This window comes from Podarcis bocagei (assembly GCF_964188305.1).
Source record: "Podarcis bocagei genome assembly, chromosome: 8".
Classification (NCBI taxonomy): Eukaryota; Metazoa; Chordata; class Lepidosauria; order Squamata; family Lacertidae; genus Podarcis; species Podarcis bocagei.
In genome coordinates, this window is record NC_138133.1 from 69,675,664 (window position 1) to 69,692,349 (window position 16,686).

Consider the following 16,686-nt stretch of genomic DNA (forward strand, 5'->3'; position numbering starts at 1 on the left):
TTCTCTGTCTTCCAACCACCAAATCCTGCCATTTCCTTGCTGCTCTCTTCCCTGAGTTGTAGGTGCTTCTTCTTTATCATCAGCCCACCAAAACTTTCACTTTCCCCCAAGGGTTGGATTTCCTCAATTCAAGTTTCCCACATACACAAGTTGCCTTCCCTGATCCCAAATGGTAACCAACAACCAGCATCACAACTGCTGTGTGGCATTTTCTTCTGCCCTCTCTCCAAATGCATGTCCTCCTTTTAAGAAGAAATGCAGTCGCATCACCCAGAGAAGGCAGCTGAACAACCTTTCTTCTCTCTCCCCCACCCACCGCACCTTCATCTTACAGAAGCATTCAGAGCTTCCCAGCGCTGTGAAGGCATCACCGATAGGCAAGGTGCGCTGTCCTTTGTGTGTGTCATGGTAGCACTGGTGTCTATCATTTTCCCCCCTGCCTTCTCCTCTAACTCGCACCTTGACCGCTAAAAAGAATTGTCCATGGGTTAAATCTACACCCAATGTATCAAATAGTCCCCCTGATTGTGTTTATTGAGGCTGAATGATTAGAACAGCAAATTTCACACCTGCCAGGCACACATTACTTGGGATTTGTGCACAGAACTCATTTGGCTGCTGTACTAGGAACTAAGGGCTGCGTTTAACTCTAGAAACCTTCATGCTTACCTCTAAGCAGTGACCACAGGTAATTTTATTAGAGCTAAGCAGGGACCTTACAGAGGTTTGTTGCAGCAGCCCACCTCTAGCATAACATGGAGACAGACGGTGGCATTCAACTACGCTTTACTCGGGGTAGACCCATGGAAAGGAATGAACATTAGTCATGTTAGGTGACCAAGATGATCAAGGGCCTAGAAACCAAGCCTTGTGAAGAATAGTTAAGCCTGGAGAAAAGGAGGCGATACGATAGCCATCTTCAAATATCTGAAGGGGATCACATGGAAGTTGGAAGCTTGTTTTCTCTTGCTCCAGGGGGCAAGACCCGAACCAATCAATTCAAATGACAAGAAAGGAGATTCTGACTAAACATTAGGAAGACCTTTCAGACGGCAAGAGCTATTTGATGTTGGTGTGGACCCCTTCGGAAGGTGGTGGACTCTCCCTTCACTGGAGGTTTTTAAGCAGAAGTTTGAGGGGCATCTCTGAGGGATGCTTTAGTTGTGATTCCTGCGTTGCGGGGGCTTGGACTAGATGACCCTAGGGGTCTCTCCCAACTCTACAATTCTATGAATCTCAGTAGGTCCATTCTGATTAAAACGTAGCTGAATGCCGCCAGGAATGTTAAATTACTTGGTCTGACTGTGATCCAAACCCTGCTACTAGCATCACTGGTGCACACATGGAGCTCTGAAAGAGGCTTCTTCATTTGCTGCAATGCCAGAGAATGTTCTTCGGCATTCCCCAGCACTGAAGGGAACACGGTAGACGTTTCTTGAGCACTACTCCATGTATGTCTCAGAACCCTACATACTTCTGGCAAAGGGCTCTCATCCCTTCCACATTTCTCTTTTTTTAGCTTGGAATTGACGGACAAATCAAAACTTAAGGCTTCAATCCTAAGCATGCTTGGAAGGAAGTCCTGTTCAAACCCAGTGGGATTTGCTCCCAGGCAAACTGATTGAGGATCAGGCCGCGCAGATTGTGACAACCATTTGAAAACTGACATAGTTGTGCGGGCAGCTCTCTCTCTATGCATTTGGGAGAGTGTTTTCCTAGCACAACTTCTACCTGATCTGCCACAACAAAAGCGAAAGGTGCCACAAAAGAAGGCATAGTTGGCCAGACAGAGGCAATGCCACCATGAATGTTGTTTTGGCAAAAAAAGAGAGAGAGAGAAAAGAAACAAAAAAACCCCCCAGAGACATGAAATAATCCAAGCAACTGTTTTAGAACTGCCCAGCGCTGCTGGGGTCACACTGAAGGAGACGGACGATGGATGGGTCACTCTTGGCTCCTCGAATAAACTCTTCCAGAGAAAGTTTTCCTAGAAAATAAATAGAGATGCTGTTTTGGAATTCTATAGTGGACAAAGCATCTTAAGAGCCGCTTCACACACAACATTCATTCCTGCACATTTCGGAAAAGACTGAAGACGCTGCTATAGGTAAATGCACCTGGGGTGACTCCCATGCATACGAAACCTTCTCGTTCACAAAACGCACTGTTTCTTTTTTGTTGAAACAGTTGTGATTGGGCAATTCTCACAAGCTGCAACTCAGCAAACCTAATAGTGGCTTGTGAGCCTGTTGTTGAACGCAAAGATTTATCCCACCACTAAACCAATGAGCACTATCACCTGTAACCCAGTTCCAAAAGCCTTTCTGAAACTGATCTGCTGCATTAGGAATTATCTACAATACAGAAGAAAAATAATATTTTGAGTCAGCCAAGGCATGATAAAAACTCTTACACCAGGACTGACTTACTTTCTTTCTTTCTTTCTTTCTTTCTTTCTTTCTTTCTTTCTTTCTTTCTTTCTTTCTTTCTCCCTCCCTCCCTCCCTCCCTCCCTCCCTCCCCCCCTCCCCCAAGGACACCTACACTTTGCAAAGACTTTTAATATATTTCTTCAGATCTCAACATCACCAGCGTTGTAAGATAAATATGTGGGCACCAGTCACTTTCCCAGAGTTTAGTAAAATGTGGTTCAGCTCTGAGTGACAGTCGACTTGGGATGCATTGCAGGAAGAAGGAAAAAACATTTAGAGTGGTTTCCTAGCACCTGACCTGGGAGCAGATCCAGGGTTCGAAGGACCAGGAAGGAGGTTTCTAGCACAATAACTCCCAAGACAGCCTCCTGTTGTGCCATCAGAGCCCTGATTTGTGACCTGTGCTTCCTGCAGGCTTCTATTCAGCTGTGATTGCTTCCATAAATTATGGGCCAAACTGCTAGCCTGCAAAAGCTACCCCAAAAAGCATAGTTTGACCTTCTACGGCTTTCTCATAATAGTGTAAGCAGTCAGCACTGCACAGATCCTTGAGAGCCCAGTTGCTACATACATATCAGGGGCCTCATTAGCATGAACTTCCTTCTGTTTATTCAGTCACTCCAGCTGTTTGACAGGTGTTTGAGAGACCAGAACAAGCAGAGGCCAGCAAGCTAAAGAGAGAACATAGAAAGATATTTACCGTCCCGGTTGGTGTCCATCTGGCGGAAGATTTTCTCTGTTCTTTTCTCGGGTGTCGATTCGTCTTCTGGCATCTTCATAACCGAAGAAACCATCTTGTAGATTGCCTAAGAAGCGGGACACAAAGTAGTGATGGTCACTGTTGTGATTCCAGAGACTACTCTAGGATGTGTGGGGGGGGGGGGTCCTTGCCCCCATTCCTTTATGCTGGATCCCAACTGCCTGTTCCTTTCCCATTTATTTATTCATCATTACATTGCTCCCAGGGCAGCAAGGCACATTGCATTGCTGAGGGAGCCCCTGGCCTCTCCTCAATCTAATTTGCTCAAAGGCATCTATGAGTACCAATTAGCATATGCAAATTTTATGCCTGTTTGTGTCAAACCGCCTAAGTGCCTAGCAATGTCCCTCCTCTTGGGTGGCTCACAGGCAAGGGTGGGACAAAGTTTCTCTCAGTTCCTGATTTTTCTGATCTTAAATTCAGCCCTCCACATTTCCACATCAGTTTGTGCTGTGCTTAAAAAAAAAAGTTGTCATGAAAATGGATCAGCCTTTGAAGACCTCTTGAGAATTTCAATAAGTCCACAGAAGCTGCTACTTAGAACCGGCCAAATGGAAACTCTGAAGTTTTGTTCAAGCAAGATTCTTCAAATTAGCCTGAAGTTGTCATTTATGCAAAATCTAATCCAAAATAGCTTTGCCTCAATAAAATATTGTCTTCATCAAACGACAGAATGTCACTGCTCCAGTCTACCTTATTAAATCATATTTTCTGGAAGATGCAGAACAGCAAGTTAAGTGACATGACGGAAGACAATGTTAATCAGGGGCTGTTGGTGCAGCCGGGCAATGCAATGCATGTTTACTCAGAAGCAGGTCCTATTGAGTTCAATGGGGCTTACTCCCAAATAAAAGTGCATAGGATTGCAAGCCTTAATTCCCACCAAGCTCAAAACTACCCCAGATTTCTAGCTCTTTTACTTCTGCTTACCAACCCAGTACACCTTCCAACCCTGTTATACTTTAAACAGAGAGGACCAATATGTGCGCAGAAAGGCATTTATCAGTTTAATGGAATATTAATGCTTGGTTAATATAATCAAGTATTTCTCCCTTGCCTCCATCAGCAACTGGAATTGTAACAACAGTTTTCCTTCAGTCACCCCAAAGTTATGAAAAATAGTGTGGGATGAGCAAATGAAATATTGGCATTCATTACCAGAAGCCAGGTGCAGAAACAACGGACATATTCTGCAGTTAAAATTATCATTATTTGTTGGAGGGAACAGCATTTATATAGTTAAGGATTTGTTCTATCCTGCCATTAAATTAATATTTTCAAGGCAGCTTACAAAATATGTTAATTAAAAGCAACCATAAAACAAAGAAAACCTTATCTGATTTGTGTGGTTTTTTAAAATCATTTTATTAAAAAAAAAATCATTTTGATGAAGACTCCTAAGCATGTTAAAATTGTACCAGCTTGAACAACTGCTATCCCTTACAGATTCCAGAGGCTCTGATGACTACACAGAGCTCCCCAACCCATGAGGAGTTCTTTTCCATTAAGGAACAAGGAAGATCCACTAGGATGAGTGTTAAGTTGTGGGTGAACATATCAGACGACACAGCGATTCTTCAAACAGCTCTTGTTTATTCACAGGCCAGAAGAGAACTGAACTGAAGGGTTCAGCCAGCCTGCTTATATAGAGCTCCTGTACAACGTAACTGTAACAACTTTCTGTAACTATCCAATCACTGAACGTCACTTTCGATCCCTTATTTGCATATGTGGACCTGAACTATCTACAGAATCCCCCTGCTGGCTCAGGGTGAGAACTTCAATACATAACAATGAGCAACTTTGGATGCAACTGATCTCTGATACAATGGGCTGAATCCTACGTCAGCTGGTGTTAAGTCTCCAACCCTGGCTCAGCCAAAAATACCTCTGTGTACCTTGCTTATCCCAGCTCAGCTGGGGCTCAGCTGGCTGAGCCAAGGCCAATGTAAGTTTTCCCCAAAGAATCGTAGAACACTATTTTAAAGGCTTGTTTCCCCTCTGCCACGCTTAGGCATAGCAGCAGCAGAAGTAGAGACACCACTAAGCAGTGTTTGGGACTGGTGTAACTTTATACTGGCTTAACTTACAATGGCTTGTTTTAGGCCAGCTTCTTATCCATAGGATTGCCCCTTAAATCCGCTGTAAAGGTAAAGGTAAAGGTACCCCTGCCCGAACGGGCCAGTCTTGACAGACTCTGGGGTTTGTGCGCCCATCTCACATCTATTGGCCGGGGGCCAGCGCTGTCCGGAGACACTTCCGGGTCACGTGGCCAGCGTGACAAAGCTGCATCTGGCGAGCCAGTGCAGCACACGGAACGCCGTTTACCTTCCCGCTGGTAAGCGGTACCTATTTATCTACTTGCACCCGGGGGTGCTTTCGAACTGCTAGGTTGGCAGGCGCTGGGACCGAGCAGCGGGAGCGCACCCCGCCGCGGGGATTCGAACCGCCGACCTTTCGATCGGCAAGCCCTAGGCGCTGAGGCTTTAGCCCACAGCGCCACCCGCGTCCCTAAATCCGCTGTACTATCCTTTAAATCAACTGTAAAATGTGGTCTACCGTGCCTCTTCAGGAGCACATATCTATCTATCTGTCGGTCGATCTATTGGATTTGTACACTGCCCTTCATCAAAAGATCTCAGGCCAGTTCACAAGATAAAAACACGAGATAAAAGCACAAATAAATAGTTAAAACAGGAACAAACCAACAAAAATAACCCCACCTCCTACAAATGCATTTAAATGATATTATGTATTGAAGTTCTCACCCTGGCCACCAGGGGTATTGTGTATATAATTTTCACTCAGGTCCACGTAAGTTAATTTAGGCGGGAAAGCCTATAAAAGCAGGCCGGCTGAACTGTTCAGTTCAGTTCAGTTCCAGCTTACTATAAAGAACCACTTGGAGAAATTTCTGTGTCAACTGCTATGTCCACCCACAACTTAATAAAGGAGGCACACCAAAAGGGCCCAGATGATGAACACAGAGTCCCAGTGTGTTTATATGGGGAGAAGCAGTCATTGAGGTCCTGCGGTCCTGAGCTGTTTTAAGTTTCTTCCCATTGCACACATACATTCTTTATTACGGCCCGAAACCCACAAAAACAGTTTCAAAAGCAGAATGCAGCAGAGATACAGGGGGGGGGGGAGATTCCAAGGCAGTCACTATGTTTTATCCAGAGGATGTTGATTTCTATTTCTTCCCCTTGCAACTTATCAGGGTGGCCAATCTGAAGGCATCCTTTATTTGAAGGGCTCTTCTGTCCAGTCTTCCCCACCATGGCAAGAGGTATTGCATTTCTATCTAAATTATAGCACTCTTTTCTAAATTGGCACACACACACATATGCATATTTCATAAATCGTGACCCTGCAACCTATGACTGCTATGCAAACTTACCCAAATAGGCAAACTTGCTCCAGAGAGTTTAGAGCAATGTGGAGCAGCTGAAAGATTGGTGAGTGCTACCTGCTGGGCAGTAGCAGATGCTCTGCTCCAGTGCTCCTCTAGCTCCTGCCATTACCTTGGGAAAATTTAAACCCAGAATGGCACAGACTGTCAAAAGTAATGAAACTCAAGACAAACTCCGTTGTGCATGAGAACGAGCTGGAGAGGCTTGCTCCGAATGGGGTTCAGGATACAGTGGTACCTCGGGCTAAGAACTTAATTCGTTCTGGAGGTCCGTTCTTAACCTGAAACTGTTCTTAACCTGAAGCACCACTTAGCTAATGAGGCCTCCCACTGCCGCCACGCTGCCAGAGCACAATTTCGGTTCTCATCCTGAAGCAAAGTTCTTAAGCCAAGGTACTATTTCTGGGTTAGCGGAGTCTGTAACCTGAAGCATCTATAACCCGAGGTACCACTATTCTGGATAGAATCAGCTACATAAGAATGTTAGAAAGATCCCCGCTGGATCCGACTAACACCCATCTAGTTCAGCATCCTGTGGATTCTGAAATGGACCACTGATGCAACCTGGGTCATGATGCACCTGGATGAGATCGGGTGAATCCACTTTGGAATCTGAGCAGAGTAGATTCCTCCTCCCCTTCTACATACAGCTCAGGGTTCCAGGCACGCCCAGGAACACACCAGTATAAATAGCCATCCATTGGCTCTCACACTTTGAAAGGGTAGCAAGAGTTTTATGGCTGCTTTCCACTATAGTTTTTTTCTGATTAAACTCCCATTTGGGAACAAGAACGACAACGTATTTTTCTAACTAAGGGTAACACAGCTTTCTCTGAATCAGATGAAGTGTATTTTATTTATTTTTCAAATCAATAAGCTGCTCCACAGCCTGAGGCCATCAAAGCAGTCAAAAATAAAGGATTGTGATAAAAAAGATAAAGATAAAATACAAAAAAAAATACACTTTCTAAACTCAAGAAAATCATTTCTACAGATGTGCAATTAACATTCCATCAACAACTAAGGATTGGGGGAAGGGAAATTACTTAAAGTGCACACAAATATTCCTTTAATAGTGCAAATTATATTAGAGGAAATTGTTTGCAATGATTGAGCACGAAGGAGAAACACACACACACAATGCATATAAATTTTGCACATGGTCTTTGAAAATAAAAATTAGGAAACTAATGTGGAAATGGGGAGAGCTGAATTTAAGATTGAGAAAATGAGAAGTGGATAGAAACCAAAATGGACAGATTTGTCCATCCCTATTCATGAAACAGACAAGAGATCTGTCCTGCGGTCACAGAGATAGGAATTCTAGCTGACAAAGAGCCTTACAATTTATTAGCTTGATGTGTTGAACCAGAGGAAAGAAGCTGTTAGGTAAGACACAGCTTATTCCAAGAGTCTATTTGCAGTGACAGGTACAACTCCAGGGAGGTGCATATCCAAAGATCTAGGCAGGTCTGGGTGTTTTACTTTTCAGGTATGGGGAAACCTGTGGTCATTCAGACTGTTGGACTTCAGATCCCATCATCCCTAAACAATGGTCATACTGGCTACAATTGAAGGGAGTTGGGAGCTCAACACTCTCTGGCGGGCCACGGGTTCTCCAGCCCTGCAGTTGTTAAAGATGAGCAATGACAAACCTAGACAGCATCTTAAAAAGTAGAGACATCACCTTGCCAACAAAGGTCCGTATAGTAAAAGCTATGGTTTTCCCAGTAGTGATGTATGGAAGTGAGAGCTGGACCATAAAGAAGGCTGATCGCCGAAGAATTGATGCTTTTGAATTATGGTGCTGGAGGAGACTCTTGAGAGTCCCATGGACTGCAAGAAGATCAAACCTATCCATTCTGAAGGAAATCAGCCCTGAGTGCTCACTCGAAGGACAGATCCTGAAGCTGAGGCTCCAATACTTTGGCCATCTCATGAGAAGAGAAGGCTCCATGGAAAAGACCCTGATGTTGGGAAAGATGGAGGGCACAAGGAGAAGGGGACGACAGAGGACAAGATGGTTGGATGGTGTTCTCAAAGTTACCAGAATGAGTTTGACCAAACTGCGGGAGGCAGTGGAAGACTGGAGCGCCTGGCGTGCTCTGGTCCATGGGGTCACGAAGAGTCGGACACGACTAAACGACTAAACAACAACAAAAACCTATGGAAAACCAAGCATACTGAAGGCTTTATTGCTCAATCATTGTTCATTAAACGGCATTCTTTCTTTCTTTTTCTTTTTGAAGGAAAGAACAAACATCTTGGAAGTAACACCTACCTGAACTATTTCCAACATCTCTGCCTTGCTGATGTAGCCGTTTCCATCCAGGTCATACATGCTGAATGCCCATTTCAGCTTCTGCTCCAGTTTCCCTCGGGATGTTACGCTCAAGGCAATGATAAATTCTCTGAAGTCTATCGTTCCGTCGCCGTTCGCATCAAACGTGCGGAAGACGTGTTCGGCAAATTTAGAAGCGTCCCCGTAAGGGAAAAAATTCCCATAGATTTTCTTAAACTCCTCCATGGACAAATGTCCGCTTGGACAGTCTCTCAGAAAGCCTTTGTACCATTCCTGGATTTCGTGTTCTGTAAAATCTGTGCTTTCTAGCAAATCCTGCATGACTTCGGGGCGCAACTTGCTGTTCTGTTTCCCCATGTTGGAGTCGGGATCTTATCTAAGGAAGGGAGGTGGAGAAAAAAGCAAGTTAATGAATTCCTTACAAAACCAGAGGCCGGTGATGAACGTTGTGGGCCTTCAAACCGTCTGATAAAGGGTTGATTTGCTGCTGTGAATTAACAGTTTTGTTGAACCAGCTCAGGGTGCGCCATGGTGTAGCATTTCAAGCCAGGATCTCAAAGACACCTATGTCTGCAAATGAAGACAAGCCGACCTTCATTGCTGGCTATTTCCCCTCAAAAGCCACTTCAGGAGACTTGGGTGGGGGCATGAGAGGCTGCAGTAGGAAGCAGCTGGGGATGTCCTGGTGCCTACAAGGAAAGCACTATGTATTGCAAGGGGACCACACTTCAATTAATGATTGATTGCAAAATATGGCACATTGCAAGTTCCTGTATAATACAATGATATAGGAGGCTTCAATAAAATACTAGCTTTAAAAACTGAATAAACTCAGGCCTGCCACTAAGATTTCCCCACTGGTCATTTGAATCAATGCGCAAAATTCTGCCTCTCAGCCTCTCTGGCCAAATAGCTGTGCCCCGCCCCCCCTTTCTGCTTTCTTCATACAAGAAGATGAAATTTCTTGAGGCGAGGGCCTGGGCAAGTCAGGATCAGCCCAACTATCAAGGCCTTGAAGTTGCCCATCAACAGCTAGACCCTGGACAGCAGACTGAGTTGTCAGCCGGTGAGATTTCCTCACTACAAAGGAACGTTGTATTTCTGTTTAAACTACAGTGGTACCTTGGGTTAAGAACTTAATTTGTTCTGGAGGTCCTTTCTTAACCTGAAACTGTTCTTAACCTGAAAGTGTTCTTAACCTGAGGTACCACTTTAGCTAATGGGGCCTCTCGCTGCCACCACCGCACGATTTCTGTTCTCATCCTGAAGCAAAGTTCTTAACCCGAGGTAATATTTCTGGGTTAGCGGAGTCTGTAACCTGAAGTGTCTGTAACCCGAGGTACCACTGTACTGCACTTATTTCCAAGTTTGCATTTGTACATATAAATCAGCACACACACGTTTTATGCAAATCTGCGTCTTCTGTCGTCCTCCATTTTTGGAGTTTCAAAAGTGGCTGAATGTCATGCTGAGATCCCTGTATTGCAGGGGGTTGGACTAGATGACCCTTGGATCCCTTCCAACCCCTCGATTCTATGATTTAGTGGTAGAACATGGCCTTTGCATGCAAGAGGCTCTTGGTTGAATCTGCAGCAACTCCAAGCAGAAGTGGGGAAGATTTCCACTGGAAATCTTGGAGGGCCACTGCCAGTCACTGCAAAGTTTGTAAATAATGCTGAGCTGGGTGGTGGACCAGTTGTCTGACTCAAAATTTAAGCAGCTTCTTCCTATGCTCTTTTGTCAGCTATATAAATTATTGCAAAATCATACTAAGCACCAATTGGTCTAGCAATACTAATCTGCTGTAAAAATTACATTTCGACTGTAGAATGTGGAATGTTATTTCAAATACCAATACCAAGATTATGTTCTTCATCAGGCTCCTATAAATATTACAGTCAGAAGCTCATGAGATTACTTTTTTCTTATGCATAATTCTTTTAAGGTAGAAATCAAAGTTATGGGATGTCATTAGGGCAGAAGATTAAGGATTAAACATGAAATGTATTTTTCATTCCCTGCATATCCCTCTTGGGTCAGGTTTCAAAACCAATTAGTAGCTATAAATTGGTTTAGGCAAGATTCTTTAAAAATCTCTTTTTTAAAAAGCCCAGCCAATAAGAAGTATAGCATTGATAAAACTGGAAAGCCTTTTTTCCTTAAATTAACCATTAAATACCCAAATGCAGCTCTAATATCCATTTTTTTTCAATTAAATTATCAGACTTACTTCCATCGAAAGAAAATTGCTACACCCACGTTGCAAAATGGGTCCAGCAAAGAGCAGTGCCTTCAGCCATTAAACATTGTTTCAGAAGCCAAACTCCTTGCATTAAAGGGCAGTTTAATTAATTTTCCAAAGAGCTCCAAAAACAGGACACTTAGAAAGGGCCCCTCGATTCCATTGTTGTTGTTGTTGTTTTAAAAAAACACAACAACATTCCTTTGGATACCGATTATTCCCCAGTAATTAGGTTTACCATCTCTCAGGACATAACTACCTTGTGGAATACAGTGGTACCTTGGGTTAAGAACTTAATTCGTTCTGGAGGTCCATTCTTAACCTGAAACTGTTCTTAACCTGAAGCACCACTTTAGCTAATGGGGCCTCCCGCTGCCACCGCGTCATCGGAGCATGATTTCTGTTCTCATTCTGAAGCAAAGTTCTTAAGCCAAGGTACTATTTCTGGGTTAGTGGAGTCTGTAACATGAAGCGTCTGTAACATGAAGCGTCTGTAACCCAAGGTACCAATGTACTCCCCCCCCCCCCGTGATCAGAAAAAAAATGAATTGGACAAATGAATGCCACAAATTGTGTATTAAAAGCACATTTATAATTAAATCTATTTTAAAGTGGGGACTATCAGCAAGTTGTGTACATGTGACTCTGAAGGCAAAAACACTGAATTGCCCCCACCCAGCAGACCTTCTATTTTTCATTCCATAAATATCCCACCTTTCCTCCAAACCTGTGAGGTAGGGTAGCCTGAGAAGTGGCGACTGGTCTATGGTCACTGAGATAATTTCATGGCCAATTGCAGCCTAGGAGTTGCAGTATGACATGTTAAGCTACACCACACCAACTCTTACTGGGTTTTTAATTTTTATTTATTTGATTTTAGTATGTGAGGGCAGGCTCAAGAAATCTAGGAAATGTTGTGTGCTAAAAATCTGTCTTTATTGGCCTTCCCTGCTTGCAGCAAAACTCTCACATCTGTCTAACTTTTTTATCTCCACTTGAGCACTCGGTCACTACCATGGGGGGTCTCACTCAGCAACCCTTCCTTACAACAACTGGATTGACTCTCAAAGCAGCTCTTGTCATAGCCTCTGGCCTCAATCCCCCCCCCCTTTGGCTCAGAGGAATACTCAGAGGGGAGGAGGCATCACCCATAACCCCCCTGCCCTCATTCTAGGATTCTAGGTCAGAGGACAGACTTCGCCTAGGGCTGCCATACATTGGGGATTCCCCAGATATATCCGGGATTCATCCTTTGGAAAACCCAGACGTATTGGAACCCATGTTGGAAGTGTTGATATTTTGGCGAATTTCCTTAAAAATAGCTCAAAAACTTCATTTTTGGGGGGAGATTTAAAGCTCAACAACTTTTGCGTCAGGGTTTTCACTTTTTGAAATATGGCAACCCTACTTTACACTTGAGTCTTCAAACCCAGAGGACACCCAACCCAATGCAATCCTCATTGCTCCCACACTGTCTGGGCCAAAAGCTAGAGAATCGGGCAATGGACCTTTAAGAAACAGAAAGGTCCTCAGAAGGGGTGCAGTTGACAGCAGGTACAGACCAGCTGACACTGGTGAGGCCTCTCCATGCTACTGAGGTATCAGTTCTCAGTGGGTGAGTTTCAGCCAAAGTGACCTACATAGGATCTGGACAGATAGAGCTCTGCTGGTTGTGATCTGGCACAGCCTACCTTGGCTTGACTCTGTTCTCCTGGATGTGACCTGCTTGCCGTTCCAGTAAGTGCCACAGCTTCAATCGAGGCTCTCCTGGATGCCTTAAGCTAAGCTAGGACAGGACAGGTGTGCCTACTATGCAGTGCATTTCTCCAACCAAGAAAACTCAGCAGGAAAGGAAGAAAACACGAGGAAACCAAATGCCAAGTTTCAGCAGAACCTACCTCCCAGGGACAGCTCAGGTAACCCACTACAAAAGGCAAGAAGGAAAACAATGGGCGTAGACATAAACCTAAAGTAACTTGCTACCTCCGATTGTGCATCCCTCCAATGCTGTGCTTAATCAGGACGAGAGCCCAAAGACCAAGGGCCGGCCCTCTCATAAGGCAGAGTCAGGGGGTTGCTTCAGGCGGCAGATCTTGCGGGACAGGGAGGGGCAATGTGGGAAATAGCCTTTCTCTGCCCCCTGAGCTGCCGTGTTACTCTCAGAAAGAGAATGGCCCACAACCAGTGTCAAAATCAGATTCAACTGCCAACCCAACAATCTTCTGTATCTGAAATAAGGGTGCTGTCTCATTCTGCGTCTCAGGCAGAGGGCTTTTGAAGATAGAACCATATTCTGCCAAAGTGTTTCTCAAACGTGGGTCCCCAGCTGTTGTTGGACTACAACTCCCATCATCCCCAGCTAGAAAGGCTAGTAGTCAGGGATGATGGGAGTTGTAGTCCAACAACAGCTGGGGACCCAAGTTTGAGAAACACTGCCTAGGATCACAGATTGCCTGCTTGAAAAGGCAAATTGCTCAGCCGATCTGACCCCTCCTTCTAGGAGCTCATGGCCACACTGAACACAAGCCTCTCACCACAGCCACTTACGACACATTTGCACTAAGGTGTTCTCGTTAACTTTAGCTCCAGATATCATCACAGCTAGTGCACCAGGCATTTGGAGACAGGCATAGTTCTCTGACTGAGCTCCACAGCCGACAATCAAGAACCGTATTTAGTTATCACAGGGGTAGTCAATGTGGCGCCTTCCCAGGTATTGTTGAATGGCAGTTCCCATCATCCCAACTCACTAGCCATGCTGGCTGTGGCTGATGGGAGTTGTAGTCCACAAAATCTGGAAAGAACCAGATAGTGAGTCACTGTGTGAGCAAAGTCATCAGGAAAAAAGGCACAGACAGGAATCCAGCAAATCACTGTCCTTGCATCACCTCATAAGAGTGGATTGATCCTCTGAAGCATTTTGCTCTGTGGTGACAACTGCACATCTCCTTTGGACCCCAACAGTTTGTTGGGTGAGTGTGTGTAGGATATTCCCCTTCTACTTCCCCTTCCAAAATACTTGCAGTTCCCTTGTAGAACTAGACTAGGCAATGCCGTACATAATGAGGGTTTTGGCGGTAGCATTCACTGCTTTGTACTTAATTGCCTTGAGCTGCTTAATGATGCTCAACATGGCTTCCCTGTTCAAATGATGCACCTAGCGACATCAATATATTTCCCTCTCAAACAGCTTCTTCCGTTCTCTCCCAATAGCTTCTAATTCTGATGTCTCCGGGACTTGATCGTTGCAGACTCACTCCAACAGCACACAGTCAATGCTCTCTGCATCTCATCATGTACTGTACATTGAGCCACTGCACACCACAGACTCTCGCTCTCCGAGGTAGGAAGGTGCATTTGACAATTAACACTGCGAACCAGTCCAAAAGAATGTGTGTCAATAATTCACAACAGGCTACCGGAGTAAATTTCAAGCTCTCCAGTTTCCTCTCTCATTCTCTATCTTGTTGCTGTTCATACGCTCAGGGTATTATTACCTTTAGCAGCTGCTCACTTCTGTTTCGGAGAGGGGCGCTCAACCAAGGCACAGCTAACAAACTGGAAACGATGTCTGGCGAGGCTTCCCAAGACTTAATGTTTCAGTCCATTACAAGCACTTCAGATCCACTCCAGAATTTCCACTGGAGTTTAAGGGGTCTGCTTAATTTCCAGCCTGGTGTTTTCAGAGGAGAATTTAGCTTGCTTATGGAAAAAGTGCTTTTAACAAAGGCAAAATCTCGTAATATATTGAAAGCCTTTACTTTAAATGTTCTACTTCTAACATGGGACACGGATGGCGCTGTGGTCTAAACCACTGAGCCTCTCAGGCTTCCCAATCAGGAGGTCAGCAGTTCGAATCCCCACGACGGGGTGAGCTCCTGTTGCTCTGTCCCAGCTCCTGTTAACCTAGCAGTTCAAAAGTACCCCCAAAAAGTGCAAGTAGATAAGTAAATACTGCTCCGGTGGGAAGGTAAAGGGTGTTTCTGTGCGCTGCTCTGGTTTCAGTGTTCTGTTGTGCCAGAAGCGGCTTAGTCAAGCTGGCCACATGACCCGGAAAAACTGTCTGCTGAGCGGACAAACAATGGCTGCCTCGGCCTGTAACGCGAGATGAGCGCTGCAACCCCAGAGTTGTTTGCGATTGGACTTAACCTTTTTACTTCTAGCACTGCTTTTATTACACCGACAATGCCCATGCATTCCTAGTGGCAAGTCTTTCTCCCACCACAAGTGGCAAACAAGAAACATTTGCTATGGATGAAAAACAAGCAGATTGACAACAACACCAGAAGAAAGAAAAAAAACATTTGGGACTCCAACCCCCATGGTGGCCGGCAACACGGGAGATATAAGGCAGGCTACAACGATAATCCTACTCGCGGTGGTCCCATTTGAATCAACCAACATGGCTTAACGTAGGTCCATTAATTTCAGTAGCTCTGCTCTGAGCAAAGTTTAGGAGGATTTATGAATTGTACCCAACTAGCGTTTTGTTCCTATCAGCCTATAGTGAAGGCATTATCGTCCTCATAATTGCAATGCTTTGAGTATTATTTGTGCCAGCATAGCAGCAACTTGCCTCACTGCACATAACCCCAACAAAAAAAAATCCATCATCTGAAGCTTCCTGCCATATGTTGTATGGAATGTTACCGTCATTCCCCATCTTATTCCAATACAGGAATATTGTATTACAAGTGCTATACTTGTGCATGGCCGATTTTAAGAGGGTTGCTGCTAAATAAATAAATAGATGGGAGACTGCACACCTTCCCTTGATGGGGCTGCTGCCTAGAAGTTGCTCTCAGCTGCTCACTTGCTGTGATGGAAGGGAAGCTCAGGGCCCAGACGCCTCAAAAAATATATTCAGGGGCTCAAAACTGCCTCTGTCCCTAGGAGTCGACAGCCCTGCATGAGCATTACTTCTGAGCAGGGTCCCTGTTTTCCAGATTTCTGAACTGGTGTAGGATTTCCTTTCTTGGTGCTTGGTAGGACAATACAATGGCTGAGCTTGCCAAGTAGTAATAAAATATTGTCTGTGTTTTCCCAATATTTCCTACCCTAGACATTTAGGTAACGGCACAATATGAACCAAGCGTGCGGGCAGCTACACTGCCAGAAGAGCAAGAAATGCCACACTGTGGGTGAACTACATTTTTAAAAAGCTAAAATGTGTTCTTAAAATTAAGACTTAAAAAACAAACAAAACTCTAGCAGTAATTCACATCATGCAAAGAATTCCCCCCTTATAGCTCCAACGAAATGCTAGGAAGTAAGACAGTAACATCATATAAAGGAAGAAAGATTCTCCACTCAGTAAAAGTGTGCATGTTTACCGTTCCTCTGGGCAGGGACTGTGTTGCTACTATGAAATTGCACATTGTTATTTGCTCATGTTGGCTCACGCTGTGCACAACCTAAAAGCAAACCTTCCCCCCACCCTCAGCTCCCGAGTCTTTGTCCTTTAAAAAAGAAGGGAAAAAAGAGGATAGTTCAAACAGGAGCAGCTGCACACATCCATCTTCTTTTTTTAACCAGCTTA

At 44.5% G+C, this 16,686-nt stretch overlaps 1 protein-coding gene across 5 annotated transcripts in view; it reads right to left on the minus strand.

The window, feature by feature from the left end:
* Nucleotides 1–672: 672 nt before the first annotated feature.
* NCALD (neurocalcin delta) overlaps nucleotides 673–16,686 on the minus strand; it is a 63,860-nt gene continuing 47,846 nt past the window's right edge. For all 5 annotated transcript variants that reach the window (XM_081205239.1, XM_081205238.1, XM_081205242.1 and 2 more), the window contains exons 2-4: nucleotides 8,885–9,281; nucleotides 3,132–3,237; nucleotides 673–1,987 (exon numbers count right to left, since the gene is read on the minus strand). In XM_081205239.1, the coding sequence (XP_081061365.1) occupies nucleotides 1,890–1,987; nucleotides 3,132–3,237; nucleotides 8,885–9,262 (582 nt within the window). In that variant the 5' untranslated portion in view covers nucleotides 9,263–9,281 and the 3' untranslated portion in view covers nucleotides 673–1,889. The remainder of the gene's footprint in view (nucleotides 1,988–3,131; nucleotides 3,238–8,884; nucleotides 9,282–16,686) is intronic.